General features: G+C 40.8%; 1 protein-coding gene across 1 annotated transcript in view; it reads right to left on the reverse strand.

Moving 5' to 3' along the window:
- Positions 1 to 914: 914 nt before the first annotated feature.
- LOC131677927 (uncharacterized) overlaps positions 915 to 13,009 on the reverse strand; it is a 46,467-nt gene continuing 34,372 nt past the window's right edge. The window contains exons 3-4 of the mRNA XM_058958027.1: positions 10,115 to 10,216; positions 915 to 1,634 (exon numbers count right to left, since the gene is read on the reverse strand). Of these exons, the coding sequence (XP_058814010.1) occupies positions 1,254 to 1,634; positions 10,115 to 10,216 (483 nt within the window). The 3' untranslated portion in view covers positions 915 to 1,253. The remainder of the gene's footprint in view (positions 1,635 to 10,114; positions 10,217 to 13,009) is intronic.

Genomic DNA, 13,009 nt, shown 5'->3' on the forward strand with positions numbered 1-13,009 from the left:
AACGAACCCATTAGGGCGATGTAATGTTTTTAATAGTGTTTATGGTCATTTTGACTTTTCTGTATCTTGTGATGTTTTCAAAAATAGACTAAGAAGGTTGACTTAGATTTTAAGATTCATTTTTTTGTAATATTTGTATTTTTTATTTATGTAATGCTATGTACTATGTTATTATATTTTATTGTAGTGTGAATCCATTGTAATCAGGTGTGAATATATGAAAAGATAATGGGTTTTTACGCCCATTTGAGGATTGCTTCTGAAGTATATCCTGAAATGGGCTTTTCCCATTCAACTACATTTCATGTAGACCAACATAGGTCAGATGAAAAATAAGAATAAATAAATAAATAAATAAATAAATAAATAAATAAATAAATAAATAAATAAATAAATAAATAAATAAATAAATAAATAAATAAATAAATATAGCACAAAATAAATATGTCACAATCTTTTCATTATGTCGACAAAAGCTGACTGATTTTCATGAAGATCCAACATAGGATGTGGGAAAATCCGCTCTTTTCGTTTTCGATTTTTGCACCATTGTTTTTTCATCCTTACTGAAGACTTCTAAGTCGATAAATTAGTTAAGAAAAATTGATTTTCATTATCGTAAAATTAGTATGAACAAAACAAGACCGTCGAAATTCGTATCTCAGTTCAGAAGACGAGAACTTGTTACTTGATAATCTAAACTTACCACTCACCATAACAAACCTTGGCCAACCGACAGCAAGAGACGTCCCTCATGCAAAAAACAAAAGTTAGAACAAAGGATGCAAAAACATTGCCAGTACGAGTATTCAACGAATGTACAAACGACACAACGCATCAGCAGGACAACATCAACAACATCCTCAACACATCATCAGGGATTAGTAGCAGATACAATCAAACGCATTGTTAAATCCATTTGTTACACATTTTTATTTTTTCGATTTATTTTCGTTTAGATATTTACAATTGGTTCGATTTATTTATTAAAAAGCTTCCTACCAATTCGAATTACTGTTTCACTTCAAAACCCCTAGCTATATGACTCTTCCCTAACTAGAATTTACTCGTTTGTCGTATGAATGATCGCGATGAACATGATTCTTTTGTTTTACTTGTGACTGTGTGAATGTGTGGACGCGGCGCATGGAACATTTTTACACATGATTGTTTTTATTATGTATCCTGAATGATAAAAACCAAATCCAAATAGTTAACAAATTTCTCCTAACAGAAACTAACAGATGACGGATCTACTCATCATCATCGTCATGATCATCGTGAGACACCGAATTACCACCGTACGATCCCGACGAACCGGACAGGATTGGTCCGGACAGCTTCAACAGCGACGAGACAACACCACCCAGATTGGGAGCTTTTCCGTGGTCATCGTGATCGTCACCGTGTCCACCGCCATTACTTCCGGACAAACCACCCAGGAAGCCACCGCTGAGAGCACCGATCTTGTGGGTGATGAACTGCACCTTGGGAGTTATCACCGAATTGACCAGCGACTGGAAGCTGGGAATCGGTTTCGGTGATTCAATGTGGTACTGCTTGTTCTTCTCGATGTTAGCGTGGTCTAGTTTGTCCACAAGTCGGGTCTTGGCATCAATGATGGAGTTGATTTTCTGTGAACGGGCATGGGGTAGGGAAGGTGCCGTTTGAGTTTTGAGCCTTAAAATTGTTATGCTCCTATCGATGGACGTCCTAAGTACGGTCAGACCGGTTTGTTTGTCCTGTTCTATCTAGGTGTTTGATTTGCCGAATTGCAGTTTAGTTTGTCGTTCTTCAACCAGTCGGAGGTTATCAACAATCCCTGATTACAGTAAACCATTGAATATAAGCAGGTGTGTTAGTAGTTAGTGCGGTAACGAAAAAAGCAAAAGGTTAACCCAATATAAGCTATTTACATTTGTGTCTTAGTTCTCTAAGAACTGAAGAGTATACGAAACAGAACAGTTTATTGATTCAACACCATAAAACAGAAAAAAATAACTCAGCTCACTTACTGGTGAACGTATCCGTTAGTAGACCAAGAAACTTGTTTGCCCCCACTTAAGCAGTTGCCATTAGGCCTCTGAAAGCTCCCCTCAGCAGCCGTTCTCGAACACTTTCGGTTTCCTATTCGCCAAATCGCGAAAGATTATTAAAACAACTAGGTGCCACAGCAGCAGCAGCTGCAGCAACGACAAGAATAAAAAACAGAAACGTGTTTGTCGGACTTTTAACCACATTCATTTTCTCGAAAAAACCAACCGACCTTAACCGATAAAGTTGTCATAGCCGTTGTTTGTCGCAGTTGTGAATGAGTCAGTGTTACGATTCGGATCTGACTGAGGGTAATCTGGCATCATCTCACATATCAACCAGCAAAATCTCTAGCTTACAGAAAATAGTCTTTGATACTTTGAACCCTCGATGCATGGCTACGATGGATCAAGCCCTTATGGCTGGAAAGGCATCCCACTATGATGCGAGTTAATATGATTGCCATTGTTTTTCGCCAATGTCTTACATTCGATCATTTGAGAATTAAACCATCGAAGATTCCCACAACTGTTAGAAAACTTTATATATGCTTAAAACATGCGTGAGATGATTTAACGTATAGTTTCAATCATCTTGTCAATAAGATGACGTGAAAATTGAAGTCTACTCGGTACCGAGAGCAGTTTCGCAAGTTTCACAAAGTTACCAGTTCCCAGCACTGTATTAAGCTGATTCTTTGGTTAAAATGTTCAGACAGTTGGGATTTTCGGTGTTTCTCAAAGCACTGGAAACTCCTTGTTTGATCTCAAATTTTTAAGACTCGGAGATGATTGCTACAGCTTTGTGTCAGTGAATTTTCTGTCTTTCAAAGGAATCCCATTTGCCTAAAGTTTTTGGGAGCAGTAAAAGATTCCCCTCGCATAGTGAACGTCAGAGTCACACTGTCCCTGAGCTAAGAGAGTATACTGATTTGTCGTGGCGAATGGTTCAATATTTTTGCAAAAGAGTCAATAAGGGAAACACTTTAGATTAATCTGGCGCTGTTTGTGTGCCAATAGTAATAGATCACACATACTCTTCCCTCAATAGACACACTTTTCAGAATTCCCAAAGCAAAAGCTATGTTTATGATACTTTGTGCATGCAAATGCAAACCTTTTTCTACAATGACTCATTGGCTTGTATTTAGTGCAAAACATGGGGTACTGTTCAAACAACCAAACAAGCCGACGAACCTTGTCGAAGAAGAAGCTTGTAATTAGGCAAGCATTTCCACCCGACACGGTGCGATAGGATTTGTTCCATCCTGTGGGATTGCTATTCAAAATCTTCACTCGCTGGAGTAAGGGGTCCTTGATAAAGTCAATCCCGTCGTTTAGTATATCCCCGCATGACCTACTCGAACCGGAGACTCACCATCGATCTCAACTATGTAAACAGGCATGTAAACGCGGCAGTTCTGCATAAAACGGTTCCCCAGTAATGTTATTTGCTTATTTTCGACAAAATGTCTGAATTCTGAGCTTATTTGGGCGAACTTTCGAGATATCTATCACAGCTGAATAGTTCTTCGTCAGTTCTTCCGAAATCTTTAGAATGATTGGTGGATTATCTTTGATCCAAAGGAAGATCCAACCCTAGAATCCGGCGCAAAATTAAACTTAAGGAATATGAAGGACGAAACTGAGTTTACGGGAAATATAAGAAATTAAAAGAAGAGTTAAGGGATGGTAAAGAAAAAGTGTGATCACCTATCTTTACTCGATGTATGGCTGAATTCTACTGAATTTCTTAGCAACTACTACACTAAGGCTCAGCCTTCAGCATTTCGAAGAATGCAAATCAATCGAAAATTGCTAGGAAAAGTTACAAAACTTTCAACGAAGGTTTGTGTGTGTCAATCTTTTGGCTAGAAAATGCTAGTTCTACGTTTTAGAGATGGTTAGGTTCGGGTCTTTGGACCAGAAACTCGGACCCGACGGGTTTCGGGTCGGGTTCGAGTTCTGTAAATATAAACTTCTCGGATTCGGGTCGGGTTCCGGGTTTTTCAAATTTGAATTTCTCGGGTTCGGGTCGGGTCCGGGTTTTTGAAACTTTAAACTTTCGGGTTCAGGTCGGGTTCGGGTTTTTCGAATTCGGAATTTTCGGCTTCGGATCTGGTTCGGGTTTTGAACTCAATTCGTATTCCGGCTCCAGTGACACAGCCGATTCTAGTTCGAATCGGTTGTGTCACTGGAGCCGAATTACGAATTAGAACAAGCCGGAGTTTCGGCTCATTTCCGGCTGAACTTTACTGGGTTGGCGCTATTTACGTCTATACACAGCACCCAGTCCCCTTTTGTAGTAATTAACTTTTCTTCGTGATACGAATGGATGACACATATCACTTTAGGGACCATTCATAAAATACGTAACGCGAAAACTGCCCAAAATTGATTCCCCCTTCGCCCATGTAACAAATTGTCACAAATTTCTCTATTCCCTTCTCCCCTATTACGTAAAAAATTCCTTGAAATTTTTTTTTGTTCAGTGAAAACATGTTACGTAACGATCTAGCTTACTCCCCCTCTCCCATATGTCACAACTTGTCACAACTTCTCGTACACCTCCCCCTCCCTAAATGCGTTACGTAAGTTACTAAATTTTATCACCTTTTAATCGCTAGAAGTCGTCATTTTTTTAATGGTCAAATATTTTATATTGAATATTGATCCGCTCCTGATTGGTCGTTTTGACAGTCGCAAGCATTCAAAAAGTTATTAAAAGTGTCTCGAGTGTTCTGAATAGCAATACTTTTTGTTCGAATTACAATCGTATATTAAGATTTAACTTTGTATATTGTTAACAGAAAAAAGAATTAAAATGATAATTAAAATTAAATAGACTAATGGCTTGAGCAGAACATACGATTTTTTTACGATAAATTCCTTAAGATCATAAACAACGGTGGCCCTAATATGATAATGGTATACTAGCGCCACTATCAAATCAGTGGTACATATATGAAACAAGCACTTTCTGTCAAATTTTCCCCGGGCTAGGCCGTTGCATAATCCGGATTCCTTCATGCAGGCTTGTTATTTGCTCACACAATGTGCCACAAAGAGCGGAATACACTGATGAAAAATAGAGCATCACAAAAACACTGCGATGTGCAGAACGACCGCACAAAGAGAAAACGAAAAAGAGAAAGATCTGTGCACCAAGAGGTGCACAATTTCGTTCAAAGAGTCACCTTGAAGAGCCCCTTTTTTGTGCCTTGTGTATTCACTGGCAAGCAGGCAGGAAGGGGAAACAAACTACAATTCAGATAAAGTTAGATCGGAAGAAACGTTTTTAAAATGTTTTTTTGGTTACTTTCTCTGCTTCCGTGCTCGTGGGACTAAGATTCACACTAAAGAGCCTCTTTATTTCTACTCTTTGAGGAGTGCAGCCATGGACACGTATGGGAGCAACACACACCGGTGGTTCACATGAAAAGTGCAAAGAGCGTTTTTTTTCTTCTCTTTATTTGCTCTGAGGTGCATTACATCCCTGATGAAAATACATGAATTTCCACGATCTTAAGGATAAGGTGTGTTCTGTTCAAACCATTAGCGGATTTGTAGAAGTTAGGAGTCGATCCGAGAACACCATTGGAGATGTCGAAACATACAAAGCATGATGCGACACCAAGAACGCGTCAGAGAATTTTGATTGACACCCTTCGACACAAGTTTGATCGTACCAACCAACGCGGGTGACGTCGTGTAAACTGTCGAATGCGAATTGCCAATTGACGAAGCTTATTTTAATACATGCAATAAAATATAAAAAACGAGTCTTGCAGGAATGGTTTTCGAAAATTAAAAATGTTGGTTAAGTACAACGGGAAATGTTGTTTGAGTCTATCATCATTACGCCATTTGTTTCCCCATACGTTAGCCGCCGATTTATCCTACTTTTTAGTTGATATCGACGATTTATAAGTTTCTCAGAATATTACAAATTCGACGTTCAATATAATAGTAAATAAAAATCCGAATTCCTCGCGCCCGGAATTCGTTTTGCCATAGGCAGATACAACTGGACGCGTATGGTGTTACTTCAGGCTCGAGTGATTCTATAATTTTTAGATGGGCCTTGGATCCAGTTCGGGATCTTCGGTTGATTCTCTATTTTATCGAGGTTCAGATCGAATTTCTCATTTTTTTCTTTCGGGTCGGGTTCGGATTTTTAAATTTTGATATGATCGGGTTCTGGTCCAGCTCAGGTTTTACGAAATTTTCATTCTCGGGCTCGGGTCGGGTTCGAGTGCTTCAATTTTAAAATATTCGGGCTCGGGTCGGGTTCGCATTTTTAAAATTTTTAAGCTTCGGGCGCGGATCGGGTTCGGGTTTTTTAATTTTTAAGCACTCGGGTTCGGGTTCGAAAAAAATGAAACCCGACCTTCTCTTATATGAACTATATTCGGGTGCAAGGATAACAACGTATATGGGAGCCTCTGCACTTCGAACCTTAGCTTTGCGTCAAACTAGGTCTAGGATTGGGGTGATGAGAAATACATGGTCATGCACAAGTACCTGTGGGACACCAAGGCACATCCCACAGTCTTTCTTTGGATTACACGGTACACAAAGTTGATTAACTGCATAAGAGATCATTGGAGGAGGAAATGTCCTTAACTTGTTCCATACTCAACGCTTCAGATGGAGAATAGAAGAGTAATCAGGCAGTGGCCAAGGAGAACACAGATCAGCATGACGACCATTGGCTAGGGTCAGAAAGCTACGAGAGCAAAAAAACTGAAAAGAACTCGGCAGTTCTGCGGTACTTGGAAGAATAACTCTAACCCGAACCCAAATGGCCACACCATCATCCGGCGCTAGAGCTGCCCAAAATACCACTAGAATAGGCAACAGCCGAGCGACAGCGCTCGTGGATATCGAGACGGTTGTAGGACGAAACTCCACGCGGAAAAAAAATCAAAGGGAATGATGCTGGAATGCCACATAAAGTTGACCAACGCCCAACCTACAACGGTCAATTGGAGCTCGATAGCCATCCTGACTGAAAGCCACCGATTGATAGCCATCTTGGCGTTTATTTCGGGCAAAAGGCGGCCCATGTTTAGAAGTGCAGCTTTAAACAAGAGTATCTTGAAAGCGCTCATTCAGACAGAAACAGTGGCTATAGGATACCACAGTTGGCGCTACATTTGGAGGCTGTTGAAGCCACTCAGATTTCAGTACATAGGGTATTTTCCCCTTGATGCAGCACCAGAATGTCAATTTCTGCACATATCGCGGAAAGAAGCACATTGCTCAAAACTGTAGAGCTCCTGTTGGCGGTAAATGAGGCTTCAGACGAACTGATAACCTCCCAGCACAACGAGGTGGTGAAAATCTGGAACTTCTTATTGGCAAAAGGGCGCTAACGAACCAAAACAAGGCAAGAGCTATACCGAAAACTGAACCGAAGAAGGCCATTGAAAGATCGTGTGACCAGCTGTCCGCAAAATGAGGAGGCCGAAACATTGGCTCAAAAATACGACAGCCAGAAAACGTCGAAATGAGCGGCATGTTCTGCATACAAATACCTCTAATCACGCTAAAGGTGCCACAATGTATTATGTGATGACATCATCACAGTTCCTCGATGGCGGAGTGGTTAACGCACCCAACTAGAGACTGGGAAATCGCAGGTTTGATTTCTGGTTGAGGACATATCTTTACTCGGTGTTTCCAATAAAAAGGTGAATTTTCACCGTTTTCTTCGTTCTCACCGTTCCGGTCATTCTTTCTCTGTGAAATAAGAAGACTCCCTCACAACTGACAAAGGCGAAACACTCGATGTTCTAATGAGCACCTACATTCTTGGGTCGGTTACGTGAGACGAAAGTTCGATAACTAAGCGTGAAATCCGTACTAACAGGAATTCTGAGGCCTCACAAGAGCTGGCTTCTCGGATTTTCAGGCATTATCTTATGATCCAGCTTTATTCTGGTGCCGGCATAAGATTAGGAATAAAGGGTTAGGGTAATATTTATCCCAAAGACATGACACTACCTGAGGCCTATAGAGCTAGTCGGTTAGTTTGACATCAACACTTCTGAAACTATTGGCAAACTACTGGAGTAAGTACTAAATTCAAAGTTCTTATCCCATGTTCCGCTTAGCAAGTACCAGTTTTCGTACCGAAATGGCAAATCAAAAGAAGTAGCCCTGCTTCTACATGTATATAGTCCTATTTGTGAAGTGGTAACATGAATCTGTATTGAGTGTTTGGATTCAATAAGCGCTGAACTTCAAATCATTATTTGATGGTGATGTAAGTGGTCACCTTAGAATAATAAAAGAACTAAAAATAAACCCTGTCTTGATCATAGTTCAAGACAAAAAGAGGCTAAACCAAACTTTATGAGAATTTCACATAGAGGATGTAGGTACAACATCATTGCACGGTTTCCTAAGTAGAGGAACCCGAACATTTGGACGAGGGACTTGAACTTCGGAATGTTGATGTTTCGGAAAGTTTCGTCTAGGGAGCCAAGAAACGACCCGGACTGAAAACGTTATGAATCTATGCAGATGGGCATTTCGAAATAGTGGTACATGCAATACACAGCTGCTCAGAAACCTGCAGGAAATGAAATTATAGACCCGTGAAACTCGCAATGTTTTCAGACAGCAGAGCAGCACTGCACTACGGTTATCGAAATTTTTTGGTAGTGCACCACATATTTGCAACCCCTGGTGAATCGGTATAAAGTAACGATATTCCGAGTACATTGGTAACGAAGTGGCTGATGACTCAGCCAGGCATAGTTCATCAAGCATGTTTGCTGGACTAGAACCATTTCTAGGCATATCGAACTGTGCCATCAAACCAAAACTTCCAGCTTGGGCAAGAGACCAGCAACTAAACGACTGGCGTAAAGCAGTAGGTTCTCGACAAGCTAAGAACTTTAGCTTTCCAGATACAATGGGAGCCTCAAAACTGGTGGATCTAATTCGAAAAGACCTACGTACAATGACAGGCCTACTTACGGGAAATTGTCCTGCTAAATATCATCTTAAAAAAGTAGCAAAATTGTGAGTTTTGTAATTACCGGAGAACTTTATCCCACAAACTTCATGGAATGTCCATGAGTAGCAGACATTAAAACTTTCGTAGGAACTTCACAGAATCCTTCTAAGTGGGAGAACACCTTCAATAAATCGAGGTAATTCTACTGAATCCCGTAAATTTAAACAAAACTCAGGAACTGTTGTAACGGCATTTAATTAGGAAGGTACTGTAAGGTGAAGTTTATTTTTCAATATTAATAGCCGTACTCAAGGGAGAGCAAGGAGTTGAAGGAAGAAAGTTCTGCAACTCTCACCACCGCTCTTAAAAAATGTTCACGATTTATTTAGGGTCAGCCCCACAAAATTCCGAACAAAATCTACGAACCTTAAGGGACTATATGAATCTGAGTTAGCGTTTAATTGTTTTTATTTCAATCTCTAATGTGCACTTAGGCAAGACAATCAACCTTCCTAGGAATGCTTTTCGGACAGCTAAATAACCACAGAACCCTTCCAGTGCTGCAGCCGCCTGAAACAGCTATCATTGTAGCTAGACGCAAAGCACTCAATATCAAGGCCCATCGTCGGTCTTCTGTCATCGGGTTAATCGGTCGGTCCCTGAGGCGTGCACGGTTGCAGACCAGATCACCTCAAGCTAGGTCATAGTATATTTAGTCACAAAAACCGGTCATTTTGCGTTACCCCAAAACCGTGTACGGGTTGAATACCAAATCACACCGATCAACCATTAGCAGCAGATTAGCATAGTGAATGAGAAGCAAGACCAAGAGGTTAGTAAACACAACAGCTTCATTGGCACGTGATGGTGCTCAGCAGTAATAGCATAAATCACGCGTGCGTTTTTTGTTGTTGTTGTTGTTGTTGCTTGGAACACCTGATCAGTGCGTAGTTGTTAGTGGGTACAAAAAATTGATTAAAAAACTACTTCTTTACGCAGGTGTGAAGGGTTAGCGGGGAATCTCGAGCTGGTCAGTCGGCGGTCTGCTTCAATTTGCTAGTTGATAATTTTCTGTCTGTTTTTGATTTCTAAGTCTTTCAACAATACTCACTCCAAACACGAATCCGAGGATGGCATTTTTGGCTTCGAATTTCGGATCGGACGGTGGGGCTTTTCGCTTGTCACGGTCAAGGTCGTCACTTAACGAGGCGTCCTACAATGGGAAGAGAGAGAGAGAAAGAAAAAAATCATGCATTGGTGAGGAAAAAGCATAGGTGTAAGCGTGGCTATGGTGATCAGAGTTTATTGGGAATCTAAATGACGAATTCTGGACAAACATGTGAAAAGGGCATATCGCAAATGAGAGTCTCTCTGTGTTTACTTTCTCTTTCGATTATTACGGTGTCATCGTATAACTTTCCAATATAGTTTCAATAAATATCGAAAGACTCTGCTTAGTTATTGACGGAAGAGAAAGTAAACACAGAGAGGCTCCCATTTGCAATATGCCCTTTTCACATGTTTATCCAGAATTGTCAATTTTTTATGATTTTTTTTTCAGATGATTAGTACAACAATATTGGCTGTTCCGGGAGCTTGTCCTGAAACTCCGAAATTTTCGTGGGACGTTTTAGAACTCATCGTTATGGTGGCCAACCCTAAATTAGTAACGTATAAATAAATTCAATTCACCACATGTTCATTTATTGGCTTACGAAATACTAGCGTGCGGAAAGCTATTGATTTTACATATGATCGGCGTTAAGTCAGACCTAGATAATGATTGCACTTGATAAAGAATTTCTTTAGCTACAATAGACTTTTGCCAAATTTGAAATGGTTTATAATAAGCAAGAATTATGACGAAAATAATTTCGATTTATAAAGTAAAGCATGCTGTGATTCAAACTTTAAACTCGTTTATCTCGAATTCAATTCAATGTTACTTAGTCCGGTCGGACTTAACACGGACCATATACATTTCTTGCAAGTAAATATTTCAAATATTTAAAAAGTTTTCAATTCAATTTTAAATTTTATTTAAACAAAAATAATATGTTTTGGACTACACGTATGCAAAGTTACGAAGGGACCGAACCGTAGCGATACACAAAACATCTGCGTATATGGTAAGCGTTCTGCGGATGTGGATCTATTAAAACTGAAACCCCTCTAAATTCTGCTTTTTTGAGATGTCACTATGACTGACACTGTTATAGCTGGAATAAACATCTTCCACTATGCCCGTACCGGAACGAAAGCAAAAATGTAGTTTTTTGAACTTTTAAACAACAAGTGTTTATGCATGAACTTGAACACCACAAAACTCATTCGTTTTCGAGCTCTCCATCGAGACAGAGGTTGTTTTTTCTAGTCCGTAGTGCTGTGTGAGGCGATAAAGAATAGTGTTAATCCGCATTCAAGGTTATTTTGCCAGTTCGGTTCGGTCCTCAGTCTTTTATTCGCGTGTGAGGATTAAACAATAGCCAGCTGTATAAGCAGGATCGGTTCGTCGTTGGACACCAGTTTAAAGCTAAGTGATTTTTGTCATTTGTAACACATTTATTGCTTTCTTCCGTCTGCGCGGGCGCTGACCCCGTGCGTTGACGTTTTCTATGGTTCCCTCTCCGGATGGTCAAATGGAAGTTGAATTGGGTTCAACTTCTAAGGCTCCCCCTCGGCCCAAATGCTATCCAGAACTCTCAACTGGTCCATTTGTGGTCTTCTTTCGGCCCAAGACTAAATCACTGAATCTTCTTCAGATTTCTAGAGACCTGACGGAACGGTTCTCGGCTGTGACCGAAATTTCAAAGGTCCGCTCGGACAAGATAAGGGTGTTGCTAGCCAACTCAAAGCAGGCAAACGATATTGCTTGCTGTGAGCACTTTACGCGGGATTATAACGTGTATATTCCGGCTGTAAGAGTACAATCCGAAGGCGTCGTAACCGATGAGAGTTTGACGTGCGAGGATCTGCTGAAGTACGGGGTTGGCCGATTCAGAGACCGCTTACTTCAGCCAGTTCAAATACTTGAGTGCAAACGTTTGCACTCAGTAGTAGTTGCGGGGGATGGTTCAAAAACGTACCCCCAATCAAACTCTTATCGGGTGACCTTCGCTGGTACCGCTTTGCCAAATTTCGTCCTCTTGCACAAGGTTCGTCTGCCTGTGCGTCTGTTTGTGCCGCGGGTCATGAATTGCACAAAGTGTAAACAATTGGGTCACACAGCCACCCATTGTAGCAATAAGGCCCGCTGTGGAAAATGCGGGGAGAATCATCTAGATGATTCGTGCAGTAGGCAAGCCGAAAAGTGTCCTTACTGTGCGGAGAGTCTGCATGATATCTCGGCATATCCCGCGTACAAACTACGCGGGGATAAACTGAAACGTTCCCTTGCGGGACGATCCAAAAATTCTTTCGCAGAAATGTTAAAGAATGCTACGCCACCATCCTCAGCAAACATCTATACTCACTTGCCTCCTGACGAGGGCGAGGCTGGTAACCCACAAGAGGGAACATCTACTAGGGTGCCTAGAATTTATAGGAAGAGGAGGAACACTTCCTCTCGTAAAGTTCCTTGTAAAGGCCAGAAGGTGTCCCTAGAGGGGGCTCCGAAAGTCACATCTATTGGAAGTGTTGCAACCAAACCGAAGCAATTAGCTCCTGGTTTCGGAGGATTAAGCTCAGAGAAGGAGTTCCCAGCACTTCCAGGAACATCAAAAATCCCAAGTGTTCCTTTGTTTCAGTTCGAGAGTAATCACAGCACTGGAATTATAAAACTCTCGGACATAGTGGACTGGATAATAAAAACTTTCAATATTACTGATCCTATTAAAAGTCTTATGTTAGCTTTTCTCCCTACAGTGAGAACATTTTTGAAGCAGTTGACTGCTAAATGGCCCCTCCTCTCAGCGATTGTATCCTTCGATGGCTAACTCATCGAACGAGGTCATGGATTTGGAATTGCAGAAGTATCAACCCGAAAATCGATTCCTTCAAAATTTTA

This window comes from Topomyia yanbarensis, chromosome 1 (assembly GCF_030247195.1).
Source record: "Topomyia yanbarensis strain Yona2022 chromosome 1, ASM3024719v1, whole genome shotgun sequence".
Taxonomy (NCBI): Eukaryota; Metazoa; Arthropoda; class Insecta; order Diptera; family Culicidae; genus Topomyia; species Topomyia yanbarensis.